The sequence below is a fragment of the Anas platyrhynchos genome, chromosome 30, assembly GCF_047663525.1.
Source record: "Anas platyrhynchos isolate ZD024472 breed Pekin duck chromosome 30, IASCAAS_PekinDuck_T2T, whole genome shotgun sequence".
Taxonomy (NCBI): Eukaryota; Metazoa; Chordata; class Aves; order Anseriformes; family Anatidae; genus Anas; species Anas platyrhynchos.
The window spans coordinates 2,835,713-2,862,725 of NC_092616.1; the positions used below are offsets into that span (position 1 = coordinate 2,835,713).

General features: G+C 50.5%; 2 protein-coding genes across 2 annotated transcripts; both read right to left on the minus strand.

Moving 5' to 3' along the window:
• Positions 1 to 1,602: 1,602 nt before the first annotated feature.
• LOC139999938 (olfactory receptor 14C36-like) lies at positions 1,603 to 2,535 on the minus strand. Its single transcript, XM_072029609.1, has one exon. It carries the CDS (start codon positions 2,533 to 2,535, stop codon positions 1,603 to 1,605), a length of 933 nt encoding a protein of 310 aa, XP_071885710.1.
• Positions 2,536 to 16,002: 13,467 nt separating this feature from the next.
• LOC113842048 (olfactory receptor 14C36-like) lies at positions 16,003 to 19,982 on the minus strand. Its single transcript, XM_072029575.1, has 3 exons — positions 19,471 to 19,982; positions 17,490 to 17,681; positions 16,003 to 17,401 (listed from the first exon to the last, which is right to left on the minus strand). Exon 3 carries the CDS (start codon positions 17,372 to 17,374, stop codon positions 16,418 to 16,420), a length of 957 nt encoding a protein of 318 aa, XP_071885676.1. The 5' UTR covers positions 17,375 to 17,401; positions 17,490 to 17,681; positions 19,471 to 19,982; the 3' UTR covers positions 16,003 to 16,417.
• Between the last annotated feature and the right edge of the window lie 7,031 nt (positions 19,983 to 27,013).

The following is a 27,013-nucleotide window of genomic DNA, read 5'->3' on the forward strand; positions in this document are numbered from 1 at the left end:
GCTGCAGGAACCCTGCTCTCTTTCCTGGGAGATCCCCAGCACAGAGTGCCTGTGCCCTGCAGGGCCAGCCCCACTCCCCAGGCCAGCACAAGAGGCCTGGCCCAGGCATAGAGCAGCCTGCCCCAAACAGGGGCCTGCAGAAAAAGCTTTCTCCTTTATGCCTCTGGGTATGCCCAGAAATGCTGCGCTGCTCTTCCCCAGGGCTATCCCTGCTCCCAGAGAGCCTTGTCCAGGGCAGTGTGTCCGTGCTGGCCTGTCCTGCTGTTGCTGCTTCCCTCCCCGTGCACCCCACCGAGCCCCGAGCTGGTGGTGCTGCTCTGTAAAGCCAGGGAGCTGTGATGCCCTGGGACCCCCAGGGGATTCTCCAGTGCCCATGCTGCTCAGGGTGGGCAGCAGACCCAAGTCAGTGGGGCTCTCTGCTGCTGAGCCCCTTTCCATCTGCCCTGGTGTCTCAGCAGCACAGGGCAGTGCTTGGCAGGGCCGTGGGGTATCTCTAAGTGATGAAAGGGCAGGCAAGTGGTGTATTAGATCCAATTCAGGAGCTTTCAAAGAAGCTGTCCTGAACCACAGTTGACTCTTTGGTGCCTTTGCCTGCTGGCTCCTCACAATCCCTGCAGGCATGGCAGAGCCCTTCTTAACCCATCGGCTCCTCAGGTTCAGCTTTTCCTTTGGAACTCTCTACATTGTATCATCACTCATTAGATGACTCTCTACCAACCCATACTCACACACTGTCCCTGGAGATGAGCTGACATCTCCTTGCACATCTGAATTCCTCTTCATGATGCCATTTGCAATCATCCCCAGCACAAGTGGGACAATCCCAAGCAGATAAGTCAAAGGCCAGTTATTGTTTGCTGGGCCATAGGCAAGCAAGAAGGCAGCTCCCAGTCCAGCCCTTGGTCCTTCACTGATGACTCTGGGGCTCTGATCCATTGTGAGGCCCAGAAAAGCAAGAGGTCTTTTCAGGAAGCAGCTCCTTGGGTGTATTTCTGAAACCAGGTTTGCAAGAGGTGTTCAGAGATATTGCAGAGATGCCACTGTAGAGATTACAAGACTGTCACCAAGGTACATGAAATCTGAGGGCTAACACAAAGACAAGAGTACAAGAGAACAATGTAGAAGCCTGAAGAGAGTAGATGTGAAAAGACCAGGTCCTGCTGCTGGCCATGGCCATGGCTCCAGGGAAGCAGCAGACCCGACCTGAAGGTAGCAGAGAGGCAGAGCCCAGTGGGCAGTGAGCGACAGCCCCAAGGGCCACCAGTGCTGCTCCTCCATGTGGCAGCTGGGCTGTTGGTCCTGAGCCCCTACTGCGTGCTGGGGTTGCTCCCCCAGCTCCAAAAAAGATGGGAAGGGACGGAAGCTGAGACCAATGCATTTCTGCTGGATTCTTTGCTCTCTTTATCTGAACAGGAAGCCCAGTTCCATAAGTACATGACATACTTGGTTCAAAAATAAAATAGAACACAGGATACTAAGAATAGCATCTCTGAATGAAAATCACAAGGTTCAGAAAATAGTACAAAAGTAAGACTGCTCTAACACATATTCAGAAAAAAAAATAAAAATTGAGTTAGGACTGTTCAGACTTTGGGCCCGTTATTAATGGTGAAGAAACATATATCCAAAGAGTTTCCTCAATGCATCCTTAAGCTCCTTGTTTCTCATGCTGTAGATGAGGGGATTCATGGCTGCAGGAACCACTGAGTACAGAACTGCCACAACCAGGTTCAGGGATGGGGAGGAGATGGAGGGGGGCTTCAGGTAAGCAAACATGCCAGTGCTGATAAATAGGGAGACCACTGCAAGGTGAGGGAGGCACGTGGAAAAGACTTTGTGCTGGCTCTGCTCAGAGGGGATCTTCAGCACGGCCCTGAAAATCTGCAGATAGGACAGCACAATGAAAACAAAACAGCCAAATGCTAAACAGACACTAACTACAATGAGCTCAACCTCCCTGAGGAATGACTCTGAGCAGGACAGCTTGAGGATTTGAGGAAGCTCACAGAAGAACTGATCAAGCTCATTACCTCGGCAGAGGGGCAGGGAAAATGTATTAACTGTGTGCAGGACAGCATCAAGAAAGCCACTGCCCCAGGCAGCTGCTGCCATCTTGGCACAAGCTCTGCTGCCCAGGAGGGTCCCGTAGTGCAGGGGCTTGCAGATGGCCACGTAGCAGTCGTAGGCCATGATGGTAAGAACAGAATATTCAGCTGCTATAAAGAAGAGAAAGAAAAAGACCTGTGCAGCACATCCTTCATAGGAGATGGCCCTGGTGTCCCAGAGGGCATTGGCCATAGCTTTGGGCACAGTGGTGGAAATGGATCCCAGGTTGAGGAGGGCAAGGTTGAGGAGGAAAAAGTACATGGGGGTGTGGAGGCAGTGGTCGAAGGCTACAGCGGTGAGGATGAGGCCGTTGCCCAGGAGGGCAGCCAAGTAGATGCCCAGGAAGAGCGCGAAGTGCAGGAGCTGCAGCTCCCGTGTGTCTGCAAATGGCAGGAGGAGGAACTCACTCACAGAGCTGATGTTCGGCATTTTCTGAATTTCAGTGTCATCTGTGAAGAGGGGAAAGTAGAACAAAGTTAGACAAGACTTCTCTCAGGATAACCTACTGCAAGTCTTAAGAGCACCCCCAAAAAGAGCCTCTTTCTTTGCAGGACAGCCTTTCTGCAGGTCTCTTGATTAAGCTGCAGCACGTGCTGTCTGAGAGTGGCACTGGGAGCAGGGGCTGCTGTGGGCTCCAGAGGAGTCCTTCCCGCTGTGCCGCAGGAGGGAAGCAGGAACATGGGGGAAACTGAGGTGCCGTCCACTTGTCACATCCATGCGCTTTGTAGTGTTGTTGCAAACAACTCATCTCAATGCAGAGCAGAACGGCAGGGATTTTGTTTGCCTTTTTTTTTTTCTTTTTTCTTTTATTTTCTTTTATCAATTACCCTTTTCACGCTTAGGAGAGAACTTGAACTCCCTGACATTTCCTCTACACTCCTGGTGAAATCCTATGGGTGCCAGGAGGCAAACAGACTGTCCCTTGATGAAGACTGAGCAGTGCAGCTTTGCCCATCAGACCAGTTCTCAGTTGTCCTCAGTTGTCCTTTGCCACACCTCTGAGTTTCAAGACCATCCTGCTCAGGTATTTCCATGAGAAGAAACTGGATATGGCTGCCAAGGAAGGAAAGAGACAGCAAGGCAGATGGAGCTTGGGAGCTTCTCCTCGTCTGGGCTCTGCCTGCTATGCTGGCCATGCCTGCCACATAGCCCCTGCATGCGCTGAGGAGGCCATGGAGGGGCTGCTCCAGGGGAAGGGGTCTGCACTGCAGGGCATGGCTGCAAGGTGCCCGAATCCCCCACTGCCATGGTGTTTCTGCCAACAGCTCCTTCTGGCCACCTGCCCCTCTCTCTGCTGCCTGCAGCTGTCCCTGCCGAGAGCTGCTGCTCTGCGCCCACCTCTTCTTTCTCCCTGCCTATGTTCACAGACCCCATCCCACAAGGCTGTGCTCAGCACTGCCCTGCAGCACCCTGCCACCAGCAGGGCATGGCCAAGAGGCACCTCCATGGCTGCAGGAGCTACGGTAGCAGCTGACAGAGAGCCCGGCATGGGCAGCCAGGGCAGGGTGTTCTGGGCTGACAGGGGGCACCTGGGTTAGGGCACTCCAAGGGGCTCCTGCCAGACTTTCTCACCTCGCAGTGCAATCCAGCAGGGCTCTCAAAGCCTACTGCATTGCCCACTGCCCTCCCAGAAATAAGACCCAGCAGGAGACCCTTCCAGGAGCTGCAGCTGCATGGCCCTGCAGCCAGAGACTTACCTTGTCAAGGGCTGTGCAGATTTCTCCTCCAGTCAGCTCTCAGCATCCTGCCACTCTCAACTGCCTCCAACCCCTCTCTCGTTCTCTCTTCCCCGTGTGCCACCTGCAATTAGAGTCCCCAGCCCTGCTGTACTGTGCAGAGGAGCTGCTCCTGGGCAGAGCTGTCTCTCTGCACCAGGACCCTCTTGCCAGGAGCTCTCTCTGTCCCAGGAGCCCAGCCCAGGTCAGCAGCAGAAGCCCAGCCCAATTCATTGGAATCACCCCTCTAGGGGCTTTGGTGATGAGCCCACAAACCTCAGGCACTGAGAGAAAACTGAAGAAATCTCTCAAGAAGTCCAAGTCAAATGCAAGTTTCCTGGAGTGCCCCCCGAGGGCCAGCACTGACATAGTCTCCCCTGGAGCTCGTTAGAGCAGAACTTTGGAGGCAGTGAGGACAAGGAGACAAAGGCAATGTGAAGGTGACACTGATGCATAGGAAAAATGGATGTGTTTCACCAAGCACAAAGGACAAGCCTTGACCCTTGGCTCCTAGGAAGGGAGATCCTTTCCCTTCTCACATTTCTCTGGGCTCTTCCTGAGGCATTAGGGGATGGGGATGTGCATGGCCAAGTGCAGGAGAATGGTATGACCCCTGCCTGGTTCGTGGGAGGGGGAGAATATGTAATGGGGCTCCTGGTGCTTTAATGATAAGCTGTCTCCTCATAGGCATCAGTGGCAGAGACAACAGCCAGAGCCATGGACATGAAGACCCTGGTCCTGCTGGGACTTTCAGCCTTGCCACAGCCCTTGCTCCTCTCCATACCTGGCTGTCCTAAGGACTCCCAGACCTGCACCTCTTTCCCTGCTGGCTGCAGACCCTTGTGCCTGTGGTGTCACTCCGGATCTGAGCTGAGTCTGATAACTCAGACCACCCAGCCACGATGATGACACCAATGAATTATTCTTTGAAGAGCTAATACCTCAAGATCAGTTGCCCTTGTCCTGATGGGGAATTCAACTTGCCAGTCGTCAACTGTGATTACCACATGGCCAACACAAGCAGGTCCAGGAGGTTCCTAAAGCACCTTGAAGATCACTTTTTGGTTCAGGTGCTAAGGGAGCCAACTAGGAAAGGTGCCCCCCTTGATCTGTTGCTGGAGAACAGAGTGGGTCTTGTGGGAGATGTGGCAATTGGCAGCCATCTTGGTCATAATGACCATGAAATTGTTGAGTTTATAATATTTGGTGACAGGAGGAAAACTGCCACCAAAACTTCAGTCCTGGATATGGGGAGAGCAGACTTCAGGCTGCCTGGAGAACTAGTTAGACAGGTCCCCTGGGAAACTGCTTTTGAAGTCATTGGCGTCCATCAGTGCTGGTCAGTCTTAAGCGCTGCCTCCTAAAAGCACAGGATCAGGCAATTCCAAAATATCAGCAATGAGACCGTGGTGCTCTAATGATGAGCTGTCTCCTCATAGTCCACAGTGGCAGAGACAACAGCCATAGCCACAGGGATAAATATCTTGGTCTTGTTGGGACTTTCAGCCTTGCTAAGTCCTTGTTCCTCTCCAGACCAGGATACCCTAGGGACTCCCAGACTTACACCTCTTTCCCTGCTGGCTGTAGACCCTTGTCCGTGTCATGTCACACCGGATCTGAGCTGAGAAAGACAACTCAGATTTTCTTGGTGGCCGTGTTCCTTGTAAGGCAGCTCTGTAGGAAGCTGGCCTGGTTCCTGGTGAGCAGGCACCACTGCTCGTATGGCATCCCTCATGGTGCCCAGGCCCTCTTCCTCCTAGGCACAGCTCATTCAGCAGGGTCCCAGTCTGCCCCGATGTGTAGGGTTCTTCTGTTGCAGGACTAGGCTTTTCTCCTTCAAAATGTCAAGAGGTTTCTGTAGGCAAAATCCTGCTGTTTCTCAAGGTTCCCCTGGACAGATGTTCCAATGCGTCAGCTGTTAATGTCTATAGGCAGATGGCTCACCCTGATTGTGCTGTCTCTCACAAGATAGCAGCATTGGCAGTTGCAGGAGAGTTTGGACAATACAGGGGTAACTAGTTGAATGGAGTTGCAGCACAGACTCACAGAGGGCTTGAGCATGGAAGGCTGCCAGAGTCCACCTTTTCTGTGCTTCCTTCTCATGCCTTCTGTCATTTTGTTTGGAGCTTTGTCCTAAATCTTGGAAGGCTTTGCAGAGAGAAAAATAGAAGGGCCAAAGCCTAACTGGAGATCAGTCTGGCTGTTACCATCAAAGACAATAAAAATGTTTTTAGAAATACACAAGAAGGGGAGGATTAAGGAGAATCTTCATACTTTATTGGATGTGGAGGGAAACATTTTGACAATAGATGAGAAAAAGACTGAGATATTTAATGCCTTCTTTGCCTCAGTCTTTAGCAGCAAGGCCAGTTGTTGCCCTGGTACTCAGCCCCTGAGCTGGTAGATAGGGACAGGGAGCTGACAAAGGGGTGACACTTTTCACAACTTTTTCACTCTCCCTTTCTCCTTCTCCTCCCCTTTCTCTTCCAGGCTAGTTACAATAGCTTCAAAGCTTTCGGTATCCTGGGGATGGTCAAACCAGCCTGTTCCTATTGTGATGTCTCCTGAATGTGCTTCATCTTTTGTTTAAGGTTAAACAAGTACTTGAGAGTGCCATCCAGAAGTCTGCCCCAAGGCAGGAGATTTAGTAGAGGCTAGGAGTATGGGAGGATACTAGCAGGCACCTAGAGCAGTGGGCACATCCAATGCTTTGGAACTTCACCCCTGAGCAAGTGCAGAATCCTAAAAAAAATGGTGAAATGCATGAAAAAGGGTTGTGAAAAGACACAAATCGCTGCAAAGAGATGGGGTTTTTCCTATGTTTAGAAGACACAGTCAATGCTACTCCAAGTCCAGTGACAGGCCCTCCCACAAGTCCAGCCTGTGTGACGGCTCCTGCTGCCACTCCAATTCCTCTGAAAGGCCCTGCAGCCACAGCAAATCCTGCGATGGGCCCTGCAGACACTCCAACCCCTGTGACAGGCCCTGCAGCCACTCCAGCCCCTCTGATCCTCTGATGGGCCCCATAGCTGGGCCAGAGAACCAACCTGTGCCACTAATGGTTACACCTATATGCAAGAGAAAAAAATGGATGAAAAAAAACCTTTTTTTTTTTTTTTTTTTTTTTTTTTAGAAAGGAAACTCCTATGCAGACAAGAAAGGAGGAAGAAGACAAGGAATGCTTCGACAAAGTTGGGCCATCAAGGAAGAAGGAGGGCAAAGAGGAAGAGATCAGAACAGCATCAGTAACCACAAGACCCCTATCCCAGATTTGTGAAAAAATGTCAGTCATCATCTAGATGAGCACATTGTCACTTGGCTGCTCCAGTGCTGGGACAACAGGGCCAATAGCCTGGAATTAGAGGGCAGAGAAGCCAAGCAGCTGGGATCCCCCTCTAGGGAAGGGGTGATGGACAAAGCAATTGGCCCTACCATTTACCATGGACTGACCCAGACTGCCCTGCAATGGGGGAAGCTCCTGAACACCTGCAATACCTTGGTGACATCATCATGTGGGGCAACAGAGCAGAAGTATTTGAGAAAGGGAAGGAAAGAATCCAAATCCTTCTGAAAGCTGGTTTTACCCTAAAACAAATGTCAAGGGACCGCAACACTTGATTCCCATGCAGGCTGGCCAGGGCTGGGCGGACCGCTGATCAAGGACAGGCTGGGCATCGATCATTGGGTGGTGAGCAATTGTATTGTGCATCACTTGCTTTGTACACCTAATTATTATTGTTGTTATTGTTGCTGTTATTATTATTATTAATCTCTTCCTTTTCTGTCCTTTTAAACTGTCTTCATCTCAACCCATGAGCTTTACAGTTGTGGAGCTGTAGGGGCAGTGAGCTAACAGCTGTGTGGTGCTCAGCTGCCAGATGTGTTAAACCACAACATATTGTCAACTGTACATCAATAGCACAAATCACTCTTCTAACATCAGTCTCTCCCATGTTGAGCAAGGAGCAGTCGCTGCTGACTTCAGTCTGCTTCAAACACCACACCCCAGGAGAGACCCCGATGACTTCAGGAGCTGTCAGCCCTGAGGCCTTGAGGACACCTCGAGGGAGCCCAATGGCACAGAGCAAGTGATGCCATGGTCGGGTGCTGTGCTGCTGAGGTGGGCTGGGCTCCTGGGCCCAAGGGGAGCTGCTGGCAAGCGGCCAGTGTGGCAAAGGGACAGCTCTGCCCAGGAGCAGCTCCTCTGCACAGCGCAGGCTCTGACCGCAGGTGGCACCGGGAGAGAAGGAGAGAGTGATTGGCGGCAACGAGGAGTGCAACAACAGAGGGCAGCGTGTGGCAGGACAGATCTGCAGGCTCTTGACACCGTGAGTCTCTGGCAGCAGGGAAATGCAGATGGGGTTTCCAGATGGGTCTTCTACAGCTGGCACATCTGATGGCTGATAGCTTCTCTCAGGATAGCTCTTTCTGTTTCTCCAGCACAGAGTAGATGTTTTAGAGAATGGCATTGATTTTTCAAGAGGAAGACCAAAGCAGGGGCTACCCGAAGGGTAAGAATTTTTCTGCAATCTGTGCTTGTAAATTCTTGCAGTGGAAGGCAGGCAGGCTTCATGGTAATGGGTTGTTGGGATTGTACAGGAGACCGAGACTCCTAGAGCATTGCACTGAGAGATCAATGTGTCAATGATGAACTTCATAAAGTCCCTTTCCACACCTCAGCCCACAGACTGCACCAACACCATCTTTGTGGCCCTTTCAGGTTTTATCCTAGCTGATCTTTGGGAGCTGCAAACCCTCTGATGCCCAGTGCCCTGTCTTTGTGTCTTCATGCCAGAACAGAACATACAGTATTTGCAACGAGCATGAGCAGTCTCCTCTGCAGGCAGAGCTGCAGCACAGGACAATCTGCTGAGTGTCTGTCTGTCCCTCTCTGGCCTTGCCTCCCCTGGCAGTAGCACGGTGCCATTCCTCCTTGCTTCTCCACCTAACCATGCTGCTGCTGTTCTTGTTTCCAGTCTGGCTGGGGATGGGGATTTCACATGCACATGGAGTGAGCCCTCGGTGTTCCTGGGGGAAGGGGAGTATGGGAACAGGGTGAGGTGTCTGGAAATGTGCACTTTGAGCCTAGATTACTCTGCTCTCAGCAGTGTTCAGGTCCTTCTCAGGTAAAACCCTGATTGCAATTGTCCTGCAGCTCAAAGAGATGCCAGCACAGGGCAGCTCAGACAAGCACTGATGGACAGACTGGCCATCCTCCCTGAAGGACACTCTTCACTAAAGGGACGGTCCCTTTGCCTCTGAAGATCCACAGGATTTCACTTGGAGTGCAGCAGAAATGCCCAAGATTTCTGCCTTAGAAAAAGACATTAAGTGCTGGGGGGGTATTGAGAACAAGAAGGAAAAAAAAAAAAATAATTAAAAAAAAAAAATCCCCAAAGACCTGCTCAGCAATTGGTTGAACTATGAGCAACAAAGGGGTAAGGTTCTTTGATATCATCACTACATTTTATCTGAGATATTTTCCTCTTTACCTCATACTATAGGGCAGGACTAATTCCTCTGTTGCCTACAGCAGAGTCCCCTTCTCCCAGAGATACCCTCAGGCAGCATGAATCAGAACTCCTGAAAGTGACCTGCCAAATGTCTTCCTGGAAGGGAACAAGTATATTGGGGGGTTTAAGCTGAGAAATAGAATAAGCTTTTCTCACTAACTCTGCAATAGCTTCTCAGATAAGTCTGCTGTAACTTGGCAGTGCTTTCTCTTCCTTGGGCATGACCAAATGACCCAAACCAGCAAATGGCCAACAGCAGCTCTGTGAGTGAGTTCCTCCTCCTGGCATTCGCAGACACAAGGGAGCTGCAGCTCCTGCACTTCGCACTCTTCCTGGGCATCTACCTGGCTGCCCTCCTGGGCAACGGCCTCATCCTCATCGCCGTAGCCTGTGACCACTGTCTCCACACCCCCATGTACTTCTTCCTCCTCAACCTCGCCCTCCTCGACCTGGGCTGCATCTCCACCACTGTCCCCAAAGCCATGGCCAATGCCCTCTGGGACGACAGGGCCATCACTTATGATGGGTGTGTTGCACAGGTGTTTCTGTTTGTATTTTTTATGTCCGTGGAATATTCACTTCTCACCATCATGTCCTATGACCGCTACGTTGCCATCTGCAAGCCCCTGCACTATGGAAGCCTCCTGGGCAGCAGAGCTTGTGCCCAGATGGCAGCAGCTGCCTGGGGCAGTGGGCTTCTCAATGCTGTCCTGCACACGGCCAGTACATTTTCCGTGCTCCTCTGCCAAGGTAATGCTGTGGACCAGTTCTTCTGTGAAATCTCCCAGATCCTCAAGCTCTCATGTGCAGACTCCTACCTCAGAGAAGTCAGAGCACTTGTGTTTAGCTTTTCTTTAGGCTTTGGTTGTTTTGTTTTCATTGTGGTGTCATATGTTCAGATCTTCAGGGCTGTGCTGAGGATGCCCTCTGAGCGGGGCCAGCTCAAAGTCTTTTCCACATGCCTCCCTCACCTGGTTGTGGTCTCCCTGTTTGTCAGCACCATCATATTTGCCTACCTGAAGCCCCCGTCTGTCTCTTCCCCATCCTTGGACTATGTGTTGGCAGTTCTGTACTCGGTGGTGCCTCCAGCATTGAATCCCTTCATCTATAGCATGAGGAATAAGGGACTGAAATATGCACTGTGGAAACTGATATCTTGATGTGTTTCAGAAGAAATTATTTTTCAATCATCTTCTGGAAATGATTCATAATGTCACTTATTATAGGGAGAACCAATATTCTCTTCTATATTCTCTTTGTTGTTGTTGTTGTTGTTTGTTTGTGTCTTTGAGTATTGTTAGCACTAGTATTTTTTAGTTTTAATTTAGCTGTTGCCCAATAAAATATCATTATTTGTCCCATTTCCAATTCAGTGTGTACATGTTGAGTATTTCTGAAGCAGCTGACAGGTCATCCCTTGACTCCTGGCTGTGATCCATGCCTTTAGGCTCACATCTGCCAGTGTCTGTGATAGGCCAACAGATGCACCTGCTTTGCACATAGTTTGTGAGATCCTCTCTTCCTAAGTGCCTGGAAGGCCCCATAGAGGAAGAGGTCTTGGATAGCTGTTGTCATGTCAGATGTTTCAGCTTTGCCTGATTCATTCTTGAGGGCTGCTTTCAGTTTTCTACACAGAAGGGGCCACTGCCTCCCAGATGCCTGGGGGAACATAAAGCCTGCATGAGAGCCTGGAAGAAGTTACCCTGGGTCCATAGAAACCATTCTGGAAACAAAACTTGTAGGCCAGAAGTGCACTTTTGTGGTGTTGCACAGCTGCTGGGCACATTGTGCAGGGTGCTCTTACAGGCCTTGGTGTCTTCCTCCATGTTGGCTTAGGAGCTGGTTCTTTCTCAGGCATGGAGTAGCCAGCAGAGGTGAGACAGATACTCTAAATTCATGAAAGCCAATTCATGAAAGTCATCGAAAAGCTGTCCCTAAGAAGATGGCTGATATGGGCAAGTCAGGAAAGCCTGACCAGGAGAGATGAGAGATTTGATGGAGGGAAGAGGAGCTTGGATAGCAGAAGATAATGATTTTGAAGAGGTAAGAATGTTCAGGTAATGTTGATCCCACCATAACACTGACTTAAAGCAGTCGTGTGAGGCCCTTAACCTATTCTAATCTGTAACATTAATCCCTAAACCTAAATGCTACTAAACACCCTGAGAAGAATACACTACTGTAATGTTTGACCACAGTATCCCTTAAAGCCAAACTTAGTCCATAGCCACTTTCCATTATGCTTCCACTCTTGCTCGCCCTGATCCCTGCCTTTAACACTAGCATTAAAATGTTCTATTTAACCCTAGTCTTCTTGCAGACCTAAACTGTTGAAGAATGGCTCAAAGAGCAAGGGCACTGGTCTGTTATATATGGAGTGGTAATTCATGTCGAGAAAATGGTTGATATTAATAAAGAAGGGGGAGATCTGGGAATGTGGCCATGGATGTTGGAAAACCCCATGATTGAGATAACACCAGACTCTTAATGATGAGGCCATCAGGAATATAAAAGAGTTTAGAGGGAACAAAGAAGGGTGATTCAGGAGACTCCATGCAGTCTCCAGTTTCTTGTTCTGCAAATGGTTTCTTCTTCTCCAGCCATTAAGGCATGGATGTTTCTGGGTGTTTGCTGTTGTTGTTACATTCAAAGTTGTTTGACCAATAAAAAGTTGTTTTGAAAAAAACTGCTGTGCAGAGAAGGGTATAAGAGGGGAGCCTGCCCTCAAGATAAAAAAGGCAACGCGATGAAGTTACGTCATCAATAAAGAAGCAGGAAAAATAAGTGAAGAGGAACAGGCTGGCAGAATGGAGACCAGGACAGGAACAGGCACTTTGATTGCCTCATGAAGATAGGTTCGGCCAAACTCAGCAAAGTGCTCAGAGAAGCTCGTACAGAAAGTCGCTGGAAACAGGCGCCCTGGAGCTGGAGAGAAGTGGACCCGTGCACACAACTGCCTCTCACTGGTAAGCAGTTGCGCATTATGGGGAATCATACGCCCTTAGGAACAAAGACTGTCCTGGTAACCTTACAGCTAATTCTCCTTCTTAACAATTGGACAGTTTATGAGCCTGAAATATGGGACCAAACTGATGTCAAGGTGTGGGACTCTGCAACTAAAAATGACAAGGTTGCAGTGGGATTGCTCGGCACCTGGACAGCAATCTCTGAGGCCTTAAAGAACCATGTGGAGCCACAATCACAAATGTGTGGCTTGCCAGATAGTGAGGGAGCTGCGGGCTCCTTTACTGATCCAACTGCTACGTTTCCATCGGCCCCTCTGCTGCTACAGCCATCGAAGGCTTTTGCTGTTACGCCCCCCGGGTGACCTGGGGGCCTTTTGACCCAGGCCTATTGGCCTTGAAAAGTAGGTGGATATGCTTTTCTTCGATCTGGGAAGAATGGGATACATAAGGCCTGAAGACCCAGTTCCTTGACAACCTAAAGCGAGACATATTGTTCAAAAGGAATGGAAAATGGAGACTTGTTAGTAATCAAGAAAAGGAATGGAAAATGGAGACTGTTAAGTCATGGAACTTAAAGGATTGTTTGTTACCTTTTGCGATCGTGAATATGTATAGGCGTACTCGATTTTAGTAAGTTATGGAACTTAGAGGATTGTTTGTTACCTTTCCTGATTGTACGTATGTATAGGCATACTTATGTTTAGTATGTAAAGCAATGTTCTGTATATTTAGAATGTTTGATATTTGTGTGTGCGTGTTGGTGGAGTGTAGACACCCCACACAGCCAGCGCTGTTTACTTGCCTTTTATACCTTTTAGAAATATTTGTTTTATAAATATTACAAAATTCAGATTGAGTTGAGACCTCATTTATAACACTTGCCCAGGACTGCTCATGCCACCCCTCATTCCTGGAACAGAGAAAATCTGTGATGTGTCAACCTCTCCTGCCTGTTAGAGCTGAAAAAAAAAAAAAAAAAAAAAAAAAAAGCAAAAAAAAAAAAAGCTAAATTTCCTCCAATTGTACCTGTACTATCTGCCTTTCCTGGTGAAAATATTCACATTTTCTGTCTGTATAGTGAAATATATATGTATAGCCCCAGCTGTAACTACAGCTATATGTGCAAGTAAAGGTAAATGTATATACAGAGTTAGATGTGTACACATGGATAACTGGGAGAGAGACAGGCAAGTGTCTGGGATTCGAGAATTTTACATCACCTGAACTATCAGGAAACCAACCCAGAAGTGCTGGGAGCTGAGGAGAGGGGACATGTGGAGGAAGGTCCCAGTGACACGGCTGGGAGGTAGGTTGTGATGCCATTCCTACTGCAGTGACCTGACTGCCCGGTGGCAGGCAGGCAGACATGGCGATGTCATTGAGTGCATCACAAACCCCACGGGACACAAGGGGCAGCTCAGGCAGCTCTTCACCCTGGTGTAGTGGGTTTATGTGGCAAGGTTTTGGTAGCAGGGGGCCATAGGGGTGGTTTCTGTGAGAAGGATCTGGAAGCTGCCCCATGTTTGGTAAGGGCCCCACTGCTGACCAGAGCCGAGCCAATAAGTGATGTTGTTTTGCACATCTGTGAGAACATATATAAGACAGGGAAAAAAAAAACGCTGCGCCACACAGCAGCTGGGAGAGTGAGAGAAGTGAAGAACGGCCTTGCAGGGGCCAAGGTCAGTGCAGAAGGACGGGAAGAGGTGCTCCAGGCACCAGAGCAGAAGTCCCCTGTGGCCTGTGGTGAGGACCATGGTGAAGCAGAATGTCCCCCTGCAGCCAATGGAGTACCACGGTGGAGCAGGGTTCCACGCTGCAGCCCGTGGAGGAGACCACAGTGGAGTAGGGGGCCCTGCACCGACAGAGGCTGCTGCCTTTGGAAGACCCCTGCCAGAGCAGATTCTGGGCCGGACCTGTAGCCCGTGGAGAGGAGACCACGCAGGAGCAGGTGACCCGGCAGGAGCTGCTGCCCGTGGGGGAGCCAGGTTGGAGCAGTTTTCTCCTGAGGGATGGACCCTGTGGTACGGACCCATATCTGGAGCAGTTGTGGAAGAGCTGCTGCCTGTGGGAAGCCCACACTGGATCAGTTCATCAAGGACTGTATCCCGTGGGTGGGACCCCACAGCACAGGGGACGAGAGTGACCAAGAAGGAGCGGCAGAGAAGAAGTGCTGTAGACTGACCATAACCCCCATTCCCCCGTTCCCCTGTGCCACTCGGGGAGAGGAGGTGGAAGAGGGTGGATGGGGGGGGAAGGTGCTTTTGGTTTCTTTTCTTTATTTCTCACTTCTCTAGCTTGTTAGTAATAAGCAATAAGTCTTAAATAAATTTTACTATCTCCCTATGCCGAGTCTGTTTTTCCTGTTACAATAATTACTGCATGATCTTCTTGTCCTTATCTCAACCTTAGAGCCCTTTTCATCGTATTTTCTCCCCATTCCTCTTTGAGGAGGGGGAGTGAGAGAGCGGCTGTGGTGGAGCTCATCTGCGCACTCGAGCGGAACCATGACAAAGGGTTGCTCTTTCTGTGATCATAGCTTCACTCCAGTCCTTCAAGTATACATGAGCTGAGAAGCCTTGTCCAGTGGTGACTTTTGAGGTAAGGACCAACATACAGCTTGGGGGAAACTGTCTCAAGGATGTATGCTGGCCATAGGAACTGAAGGACAGAAGCAAACAGACGTCACTGCACAGGGTGGGAAGTAGACCCAGCTGGACTGCTGCCAAACACTCTCACTGGGTTCCATGGTTGTAGCAGGTGCTCGGAAAGACTAGGGAACATTTCAAGGACACTAGAGGTTTCAAGCTGTCTTTCTAGATCCACCCAATGGTAATACCTCAGAGATGACAGCAATTCCTCTCCATACTCCCCATCTTGTGTGTGATGGTGTCCTGGTTTCAGTTAGGACAGAATTAATTTTCTTCCTAGTAGCTGGTGGAATGCTGTGTTTTGGCTTAGGATGAGAAGAGTGCTGATAACACCCCGATGCTTTAATTGTTGCAGAGCAGTGCTTATACTAAGCCAAGGACATCTCAGCCTTTTGCTCTGTCCTGCCAACGGGCAGGCTGGGGGTGCAGTAAGAGCTGGGAGGGGACAGACCCAGGACAGGTGACCCAAACTAGCCAAAGGGGTATTCCATCCCATCTGACGTCATGCTAAACAATATATAGGGGTAGCTAGCTGGGGGAGGGGAGCCGGACTGCTCAGGGTTAGGTTGGGCATCAGTCAGCAGGTGGTGCGCAATTGCATTGTGCATCACTTATTTGTACACATTAGTAGTAGTAGTACTACTATCATCGTTATTATTATTGATATTATTATTATTTTCCTGTCTTATTAAACTGTCTTTATCTCAACTCATGGGCTTTACTTTCCCGTTTCTCTCCCCCATCCCAGAGAGAGAGGGGGGAGGGTGAGCAAACGGCTGTGTGGTGTTTAGCTGCCGGCCGGGTTAAACCACGACAGATGGTCCCCCACTGAATACCCCAGGCATTGCAGTGTCCTTGTGTGCACGTGGACATCTATATTTGGCATTCTCCCTATGGTGACTTCGTCTTGGGTGAAGTGATCTCTCACTTTGTGGGGCTCCAGTCACTGACCACCCCAGACACATGATACTCAGGGAGAACACCTAGGCTCTTCAGGCAGCTCCCCATTAATTTCCTGGAGGATGTCCTCTGCCCTGACACTTGTGGGACAGTCATGGCTATATACCTCAGTGACTGTTAACCATTTCTGCTGTCATCAGACACCAACAGGTTACTCCTAAATCCTACCCTTGGTCTCTCACAACTCACAAAATGAGCTTTTTCTTTCCCTTATCCATAGAGCAACAGGCTTTTCAGGGAGCAGGTGCTCAGCCCTGGTCTTGGCACCAGCTTTGAAAGAAGAACCACGTCTTCAAGAAGTGGGAGATACAATTTTATTAGGCAGATCCTATCACAGAGTTTGTTCTGGCCTGCTGTTATACACATATTATAAAGCCTCAGTAGTAAACAGAACGGTTTCATTCCTCAGTAGATAGCCGATGAATAAAGAAACATATTGCTAATAAATTAGTAAATGCAAATGATACTGAGGATAACAATTTCAATAATGAGCAGGCCTGCAAGGGAAGTCATTTGTGTAGATACAGGGGAAATTTATCACCAATCAGAAATATCCATGAAAACACTTTCCGAACAGCACTCTTAAGCTCCTTGTTTCTCATGCTGTAGATGAGGGGGTTCAATGCTGGTGGCACAACAGAGTACAGAACTGCCACCACCAGGTCCAGAGACAGTGAGATAGAGGGGGACTTCAGGTAGGCAAATATGGTCATGCTGAGAAACAGGGAGACCACTGCCAGGTGAGGGAGACACGTGGAAAAGGCTTTGTACTGTCCCTGCTCAGAGGGCATCCTCAGTACAGCCCTGAAAATCTGCACATAGGACAGCACAATGAAAACAAAACACCCAGACGCTAAACAGAATCCAACCATAATAATCCAAACTTTCCTGAGGTAGGAGTTTGAGCAGGAGAGCTTGATGATCTCGGGGATTTCACAGAAGAACTGGTCCACAGCATTGCCTTGGCAAAGTGTCAGAGAAAACACATTAGCAGTGTGCAGCGCAGCATGGAGAAATCCACTGCCCCAGGCAGCTGCTGCCATCTGGGCACAAGCTCTGCTGCCCAGGAGGGTCTCGTAGTGCAGGGGCTTGCAGATGGCAACATAGCGGTCATAGGACATGACAGTGAGAAGATAATATTCTGCTGAAAAGAAAAAGAAGAAGAAAAAGACCTGTGCAGCACATCCTGAGTAGGAAATGGCCCTGGTATCCCAGAGGGAATTGGCCATGGCTTTGGGGACAGTGGTGGAGATGCAGCCCAGGTCGAGGAGGGCAAGGTTGAGGAGGAAGAAGTACATGGGGGTGTGAAGACGGTGGTCACAGGCTACGGCGGTGAGGATGAGGCCGTTGCCCAGGAGGGCAGCCAGGTAGATGCCCAGGAAGAGCGCGAAGTGCAGGAGCTGCAGCTCCCGTGTGTCTGCAAATGGCAGGAGGAGGAACTCAGTGCTGGAGCTGCTGTTGGACATTTGACTCTTCTGGGCCTGGGGACCAGTCTGAGGAGGAAAATAAAGCAAAATGTTAGGCTAGACCATGTGAGCAAAATGTACTTTAATTCTTGTTACACCTCAAAACTGCTGCTACCCTTTCAGGAAAATCTATATCGCAGCTGCCTTGCTGGTTCTAGTTGGTGCTGCCAGAGGGTGCTGCTGGGAGCAGGGGACTCTGGAAGTCCTTGGCATTACTGCTGCACTCCAGGTGAAATCTTGTGGGTCCTGTGAGGCAATGACTCTGTCCTTGAGATCAGAGTGAGCGAAGTAATCTGGGTATGGAGAGCTGTATGAGGAGGAAAAAACAGGAAAACATTAGGACAGAACACTGTGATCAAACCCACTCCATTTCTTGTACAAACCTCCCAGACTGCCTCTCCCCTTTCAGGAACACCTTTGCAGGTCCCTTTCATGAGCTGTGGTCGGTGCTGGTTGATGGCGCCACTGGGATGAGAAGGGCTCTCGAGGAGGCAGTCCTGCCCTCCACAGTTAGGTAAATGAGAACATGGGCTGTTCTTGGATTAAATACAGATGAGATATCAAACTATTTTCTCTGTTCTTGTGAAAACCCACCATCCAGACTCCAGTGTGTTTTTTAAAGTTTCTGCACCTCATCTAAGAGGTTCCTTTTAGGTATATATCATTGGTGTTTGTCCTGCCCACCCATGGAAATCTTGGAGGTCCCAAAAGGCAAAGGTCACACTCAGGTGTTCCCCTGAATAGAGCCTTAATGCTGCTGAGAGCACAGGAATCCATTTTCAAAGAGCAGACCTCTTAACCCCTCACCCATATCATCATATCTGAGGAGGATCTTAGCTCTCTGCCTTTCACCACGGACACAGAAGGGTCATAGCAGCTGCCCATATACAACCATTCAGCAACATTTCTACAGCCTTAGGACTGACATGTCTTCTCCATGGGGCTGCTAGATAACACAGGGTTGCTAGGGCAGAGCTGAGCCTTCTGCAAGGATATATGCAGCCCAGCAGAAGCCCCATGTAAAGAGTCAAATTTCCTTAGATGTGGTGTCCTGAAGGGCGAGTCAGCTCCTTCTCCACACACAGCATTTTCCCGAGACTCAACAGTTAGGAGGGAACATGGATGCCTTTTATTCATAGCATATCTGAGTGATAGGAACATCATCACCAGTTTTTGAGCCGCACACAAATTCTCATACCCAAAAGACTAGTTAGTCAAAAGAATCTCATGATATTATTATTAGATGAGAAAAGAAACTAAGCAGTTTGTATGAAGAAGGTGTTGGCAGGGCAAGTGCCCAAATCCACCCTCCCATCTTGCTGCTGGGAGCAGCTCCTTCTCACTCCCTGCCCATGGCTCTACTGCCTGCAGCTTTCCCTGCCTGCAGCTGGGTCTCTGTCCCCACGCCTCCTGCCTGCAGCTCACAGCCCCCATCCCACCCGCTGGGTGCTCAGCTCTGCCCTGCAGACACCTCCTGGCAGCAGGGCTCTGCCCAGGGGCAGCTCGGTGGGGTCACGTCCTAGAGCCCAGGTCACGCAGACCCTGCTGACACTGCGTGAGTGGTGGTGGAGCATTCTAGGGGTTGAGAGGCAGGAAAGGGACTTGCTGTGGTCCTTGTAATGCTGCTTGTGAAGTCTTAGATGGAAAAGCCCCTATCCTGAAACAGCAGACTTTATTTCTCTTCTCACTGAGGCAAAGAAGAGAAAAACGTAAGCAGAGAGTCTGGAAAGCTAAGAGTGAACAGGAATTCTCACCTTTATCCCTGCTCTTTCAAAGTCCCCGTGGATACATCCTGCTTGCACTGTGGAGCTGTGAGCAGGCTGCCCCAGGTAGCAGCCTCCCACCAGCAGCAGGACCCTGCCCTGCCAGGGGGGGCTCCTTCCACCCACAGCTTCTCCCCGCAGCGCCCTGGGCAGCTCCCCGGGCAGGCTGAGTGCTGAGCCTGGCAGGCGGCAGAGGCCCTGCCCCGGCACACAGCCCCTGGGCCACAGCAGGGACCCTGCTCTGCACCACAGCCCTGGACACCCCTGCCTGCACCCCCGGCTTCTCCTGCCTCCACGAACTGCGGCTGCATTGCCCTCCAGCCAGAGACTTACCGGGTGCAGGGCTGGGAAGTCTTCTTCCCCAGTGAGCTCTGGGCATGCTGCCACTTCTGCCTGCCTTTAAGCACTGTGTCTCTGCAGGCAGTGCCCCCAGGACTGCTGCGCTGTGCAGAGGAGCTGCTCCTGGGCAGAGCTGTCTCTGTGCAGCGCTGCCCGCTTGCCAGGAGCTCCCCTTGGGCCCAGGAGCCCGGCCCAGCTCAGCAGCAGAGGCCCAGCCCAAGGCCTCCCTTGCTCTGCCCCCCACTAGGCTCCCAGCACATGGCCCTGGGGCTGCAGGGGAACCTGCTGGGAAACAGCCTGAAGGGATCCCTGGGCTTCCCTCCCTCCCCTGGGCACACACACTTCTTGACAGCAGGATCATTTCTCCAAAAAGTCAGGCAGCAGAGTCCGTTAAGACATCTCATGCTGGATTTTAATCCTGTGGCTAGGAGGGCACTCAGCTCACACCCATGCCTGCCCAAGGCACATAGGAACTGGGATTCGCCTGCCCTCACTTCAGGTGTGCACCACATGGGCAGCTGCAGGTGTGCTCCTTTTTTCATCTCCAGGATCATTAATGGAGATGGAGGAAATCAGGGGGCTGCAAACACCTGGTGACATGTCAGGGGGCAGAGGTACGTGCAGGCATCTGCAAACTCTCATGGAGGTACTATGAGGGACAGGGCAGCACATGGGGATATCCCCTTGGAGGCTGGTGGGGGATGCCTTTGGCCAGCTGAAATGACAGCAAATGCACCCATTTAGGACAACTAAACCTGTCCCTCCTCAGTAGGCTCAGGGCAGCCTGTAGAGGCATCCACCTGACCCAATGGAGAACTGTGCCACAGGGAGAGCTGAGTCTCTCTCTCCCTCTTCTCCATCTGGTTTTCCCTCCATCTCCAGGGACTGTAACAGCATTTGGCTCATGGACATTCCTATATTACCTAATGAAATTCGGGGCAGCTGCTCCATTTAAAGCCAATTCCAGGCCTGCAGTTCTACCTGAGATGCCAATGCTGCCCAACACCACTACAGCATGCAGCTGACACGGGCAGCACAGGACCCACAGGACAGCTCTGGCCATTCACAACTGGTACTTAAAGGACACTCCTGAGGGCATCTCTGGTAGACGTGGTGCTTATGAGCAAGTGACTGCTTCTCAGAGAGCCAAGGTCTGTCCCACCTCTATTCGGTAGAGGCAGGCAACGCATGGATATGAGGCACATCACACAAGAGTTTCCACTTGTGTTGTTCAGCTCGCAAACATTTCTGCTGCTTATCACCTCCATCCTTCATTCACCTCTTTGATTGTACCATCCAGACACAACCCAATGATTTTTTGTCTGTGTCCCTGAATCACAGGTTGCCCATACCAAGGACATTTTCAGCAGTCCCCTTCCCCTGCCTGGAGATCGGCCTCATCTCCAGCACTGGCCCTCAGGGCTGCACCAACACCACAAAGGCCCTCTGCTCTCAGGGCGGCACAGCCCAGGCCTGTTTCCTTCTGGCCTTGGGAACACCAGGGCTTGCCCTCCTTCGGGTCCCTCATTTCATCCTCCTATGGCCATCAGCCATCCACAGCAGCAGGTCTCTGCCCTGCTGGAAAGCCTTTGCATGTCTTGGGTCTTGGGCAGAAGGTCTGGGACTAGTTTGAGTTTGGCCCTTGTGCCACAGCTGAGGTGCTGCAGCCCAGATGTGCCCCAATGCCCTCAGCCTGGGGCACAGACGGGAGGAGCTGAATCTTGACTGCAAGGAAGCTGTGTCAGCATTAAGGAGTGCACTGCAGCTGTCCCAACCTGTTCTCCCTACTCTCCCCTTCATCTGCAGTGCTGCACTACCCCTCTCCCTTACCATGAGGTGCTGAAGGTAAGTTTGCCATTCCCTCGTGTGCCACCTCTGCCTGTGGCATGGCAGCGGGGATGTCCTGGGCGAGGGTGCTGAGGCCTTCTCAGAGCACAGAGCCTTGTGGGACGTGAGGGGAGGAAGGCCCAGGAATGTGCTGCAATTCCCTCCATATAACACATCCTACTTCACCAAGTGAGCGACATGCTGTGAAGACGAGTTCAGGCACAATGAGGAGCTGCTGCATCCCAGGCGCCTTCGCTCCCATCGTTTGAAAAAAGCCCAGCCCCAGGACAAGCCTCGAACCACACCTTCCTGGAAGGGCTTCCAAGAGCAGAGGCCTGTTGATGCAGGAACACAGCAGGGACTTCTCCATTGTTCCATTTCCTATATTCCATGGCCTTTGTCACCATTTGGAGATGTTCCTCGTAAATTTGTCAGGATCCTGTGGAAAAGAACTGGGAAGAAATGAAATGACTGTTTCTCAGGACAAGAAGGGAAATCTCTCGTCTCTCCTGAGCTGTGCTGTCTCCATGCTGCTGACCTCACAGGCCTTCTAATGACACATGCTGATGTCACAGGGGTGCACTGCATCACCAGGATATCGTCTCTGGAGCAGCAGCAGTGCCGGCACTTCCCTGCAAGGCCTGGTCCCTGCTGGGCACTGCTTGGGTGCTCCCCAGCGCTGTCCTTCTGTGGCCAGGAGTGGGGTCAGCAGGCAGCAAGCTTGCACTGGGCGACCCTCGCTGACGGGCGGAGGAGCAGGGGCACCTTGCAGAGGAGCTGTGGTTGAGGAGCCAGGGCTGGCATCCCTTGTCCTGAGCTGAGGGCCAGCAGCAAGCGAGATGGAGGGCTGCTGGAGCACGACCATCACCTCTGTCCTGACTTCCCTGTTCCCAGTGCTCCTGCATCTCTCCCCCAAAGGTAAGGGTGTCAGCAGCCCCTTCCCAAGATGTGTCACAGGGGCTGGCAGCTGTCCAAAGCTTTGCAGGGGGCTGGAAATGGCTGGTGGCTGCTGCAAGAGCCTTGCCTGAGTGTCCCTCTGGGCTCAGGGGAGTATGCGGTAGCCAGGATTCCTGGGTCCTGATGCTAGGGGTGCCCTAAGCCCCAGGGCTCCTCTGGGCATGGCTCAGCCTCCTTGTGATGGGGACAGTCCAGGGCCAGGTTTCCCTGGGAGCTGGTGTCTCTTTGGGATCTGTCTCTGGGAGGAAAGACGACCGGTGTCCCAGATACTGGTGTGTCCTCCAGTTCCCACAGGCCTCTCAGGAATGTGCCAAAAATGCCTGTGTTGGAAATCAAGCCTTCCCCTTGTACTGATCTCCTTCAGGGGAACCAGCCCCTCCTGTGCCACCAGGCTGCCAGAGCGTGTTCTGGGTGCTGAGATGCCATCCCTGGATGGCCACAGCCCTGGTGCTGGACCCTTCCAATCTCCCTACTGTGGTGGGTTTACACAGGTACACAGGTGAACTCCATGGCCACCGCTCTTTTACTTCCCCACCTACAAGGAAAAGGGGGAAAAAATACGATGAAAAGAGCTCAAGGCTTGAGATAGAACAGGAGGTCACCCACCAAATATCCTCATGGGTACCAATTATCATCACAGGCAAGACAGACTTAGCATAGGCAGATTAATATATTTTATTGCCTATCACTGGTGCACTACAACCTTGAGGAACTACAAGCAAACTAAAAACACCATTCCCCCCATCCAGCCTCCTGTAACTCCTTCTCCTAGGTGGAACAGGAGAATTGGGAATTGCTGTCAGTCCATGACACTGTTTCCACTGCTCCTTGATGGTCAATCTCTGCCCTCTCTGGGTCCCTCCTGTGGGATGCCCTCCTTCCCAAATGAATCCTGCGTGGGACCATAAAGGGCTCAGATAATGACAGATATGACTGGATCATGTTAAAATAAAGTTGTTAGAAGCAATAGATCAGCTTCATAGTTGCTGACCACAATGTTCATTTTTTGTTGGTGTAGTAGTTGTGTTTGGTCTCAGAACTGTGTTGCGTAGCACATTACATATTGTGTGTGTTCCCTGTTGTGCTGTTTATCCTTTGTGGGAGCTGGTTTATGGTTATTAGTTTACTCTATGGCCTAACACTACCTTATGTTGTGATAAAATTACTGGTCATGAGACAAATCTGGTAGTTGTACTCAGCATTGCTGTCACCTCCATGCTCGAGGAACTTTCTCTCAGAAACTATTTATAATTAACAGTCTTCACTTTTCTCCCCAGGGAGCCAATCTATGGAAGGGATGAGAGGGGACACTTCTTCTCCCCCCAGCAAGTTACAATAGCTCTTCAAAACTTGGAATCCTTGGAATGTTCAAACCAGCCTGTACGTATTGTTATGTGTCCTGAATGTGTTTCAGGTTTTGTTTAAGGTTAGAGTAAACTATTTCAGAATGCCACACAATGATCTTCCCTGAGGCAGGATAATTATGAGGGGCAGGGTGTGTGGGAGGATATGGGCAGGCACCTAGAACTGTGGGCACCTCCAATGCTTTCTAACTTCACCCCTGAAGAAGTGCAGAATCATAAAAATAAAAAAATAAAATAAATAAATAAATAAATAAAAAGGCAGAATGCTTGAAAAAGGAGTGTCATCACCCTGGCGATTCCAAAGAGGGAGAAATCACTGCAGTGTGCTGGGGCTTGGCCTATGCTTACGAGTTGCAATCTACACAACTCCAATCCCTGCGACTGGGCCAGAGAAGCAACCTGTGCCTCTATCACTCATACATACATATGAGAAGAAACAGGAGAGACAAAATCAGCTTGTTTAGCTAGGAAAGAAGCTCCTACTCATACAGGGGAGGAGGAAGAAAAAGACGAGGCAGGCTCCTCCCAAGTAGAGCCATCACAGGAAAAGGTGGATGAAGACAGAGATAACATAAAAGGAGCAGTAAGCTCCTGATCACCATTCCTTGGGGAGCTGTGAGATGTGTGATTACAGAATCACAGAATCACAGAATTTCTAGGTTGGAAGAGACCTCAAGATCATCGAGTCCAACCTCTGACCTAATGCTAACAGTCCCCACTAAACTACATCCCTAAGCTCTGCATCTAAATGTCTTTTAAAGACTTCCAGGGATGGTGACACCACCACTTCCCTGGGCAGCCCGTTCCAGTGTCTAACAACCCTTTCAGTAAAGAAATTCTTCCTAACATCCAACCTAAAACTCCCCTGGCACAACTTAAGCCCATTCCCCCTCGTCCTGTCACCAGACATGTGGGAGAATAGACCAACCCCCACCTCGCTACAGCCTCCTTTAAGGTGTCTGTAGAGAGCGATAAGGTCGCCCCTGAGCCTCCTCTTCTCCAGGCTGAACAAGCCCAGCTCCCTCAGCCGCTCCTCGTAGGACTTGTTCTCAAGGCCCCTCACCAGCTTCGTCGCCCTTCTCTGGACCCTCTCAAGCACCTCGATGTCCTTCTTGTAGCGAGGGGCCCAAAACTGAACACAGTACTCGAGGTGCGGCCTCACCAGAGCCGAGTACAGGGGGATGATCACCTCCCTAGCCCTGCTGGTCACACTGTTTCTTATGCAAGCCAGGATGCTGTTGGCCTTCTTGGCCACCTGAGCACACTGCTGGCTCATATTCAGCTGACTGTCCACCATCGCTCCCAGGTCCTTCTCCGCCAGGCAGCTCTCCAACCACTCATCTCCCAGCCGGTAGCTGTGCTTGGGGTTATTGCGCCCCAGGTGCAGGACCCAGCACTTAGCCTTGTAAAAAAAAAAAAAAACAAACAGTAACTATATATTTAAAGATACATGAAGGACAAAAATGTTTATGGACTGTGAGCCACACTAAAACACTGCAACAGCGATGAATATTGTCATTTACACTAACAATTTTCCTTTCAGACCAAAAGCCACCTCGTGGTTACTAGAGGATTCTACTGCAGCTTTATGGGGATAAAACAGTGCAAGTGACTTTTTTTTCATATACTGGGAACTTGCTTTGTACCTCAAATTCAGGTTTCTGGCATACTTTAAATATGGTATCATACCAGCTATAGTTTATTATGGGAATCCCAGAAACATCAGCAAAGTTAATACAGAAGTTAAGTTGCATTCGCCTGGAAGTGAAAACTTGATCCACATCTTCCTAGCAATATTTGTATCAGCTATTTAGCAGGATTTTAGCCCACTTTATTTATGAGCTTGAATTAAAAAAATAGTGTTCTATAAGTTAGGTATGAAATCATTTATGAAGCATAAGTTAAGAGATAAACATGGCCACACTCCCACAGCTGGGGGCTGGAGGAGGATGCAAATGCAGTAGGGCCATGGCAGGAGGGGACCCCAAGTGTGCCATTGAAATCGTAATAGCAGGAGCTTGACCCAACCCTGAATGTGCATTGTCATGTGCGTTGCTTTGGCAGCACGGCTGTGGGACCATGTGTGGGGCAGTGGGGCTGGGCTGCTGCAGGGATAGGGCACTGAGAGGGGCCATGAAGGATCTGCCAGGGGCTGACAGCAAGGACAGGCTCCAAAAAAGAAACTTAGATATCTTACCTTTGTGGTGGACATATGCTTTTAGGAAAGGCAAAGCTCACCTAGAATTGGTGTCTGCAAGAATACCCAGCCATGTGTACACAAAGACGCAATCTTTTAAACACACATGGATGTGCACACACAGGTGTGTACAACTGAGCACACCCAGACCAACTGCAACTGGAAGAAGGCAGGACAGAGAGATGCGATCAGGTACAGGGTATCTGGAGTCTCTAGAGCAAGGACCAGACCTCTGGTCTCCACTGCTCCCCTCTATCTCTCTGTGCCATTTGCCCATCGCTCAAATCTCTGCCCACCAAGGGCACGTGAGATGTTGCTGTCCCTCACAGCCCTGCCTGTAATCTGCTCCTTTCTCGTGCTGTGCTTTGTCACACCCAGCACTTTCTTGTGCCTTTTCCCACAGGCTCCCACCCCATGTCCAGCTGGCATCACTGCAGGGCAGCCCTCCCCAGGGCCCAGACATCTGCCTGCAGCTTCCACAGCTGCTGCTCTTGATGGCCTCCTGAGGCCTGCCTGCTCCTGGCCCATTGCACTGTTGTGAGGAAGTGACCTCAGCAGCAGCAGCCCAGCCATGGTGGACAGAGCTGTCCCCTGCCTGAGCTGTCCCCTGTGTCCCATGGGGTTTGTGATGCACTCAATGACATTGCCGTGTCTGCCTGCCTGCCACCCGGCAGTCAGGTCACTGCAGTAGGAATGGCATCACAACCCACCTCCCAGCCGTGTCACTGGGACCTTCCTCCACATCTCCCCTCTCCCCAGCTCCCAGCACTGCTGGGTTGGTTTCCTGATAGTTCAGGTGATGTAAACTCCTAGAATCCCAGACACTTGCCCGTCTCTCTCCCAGTTATCTATGTGTATACGTGTAACTCTGTATATACATTTACCTTTACTTGCACATACAGCTGTAGTTACAGCTGTAGCTACACAAATATTTTTCACTATACAGACAGAAAGATGTGAATATTCCCACCAAGAAAGGCAGGTAATGCAGATATGTATATATATCTTCCCCTGTACTTGCATTGCCAGAATTTCTCTTATGCACTGCACTTCATCTCAGTCTTTGAGGTATTTCAACCTGGCCTTACAAAACAGACCATGCTGGAAATCATCTTTCCAGCAGAGTGTGTGGACATGTGCATTTTCCGCTCTTCTGCAGAGTTCCCCTCCACTTGCTCTTGCTCTTCGGTCA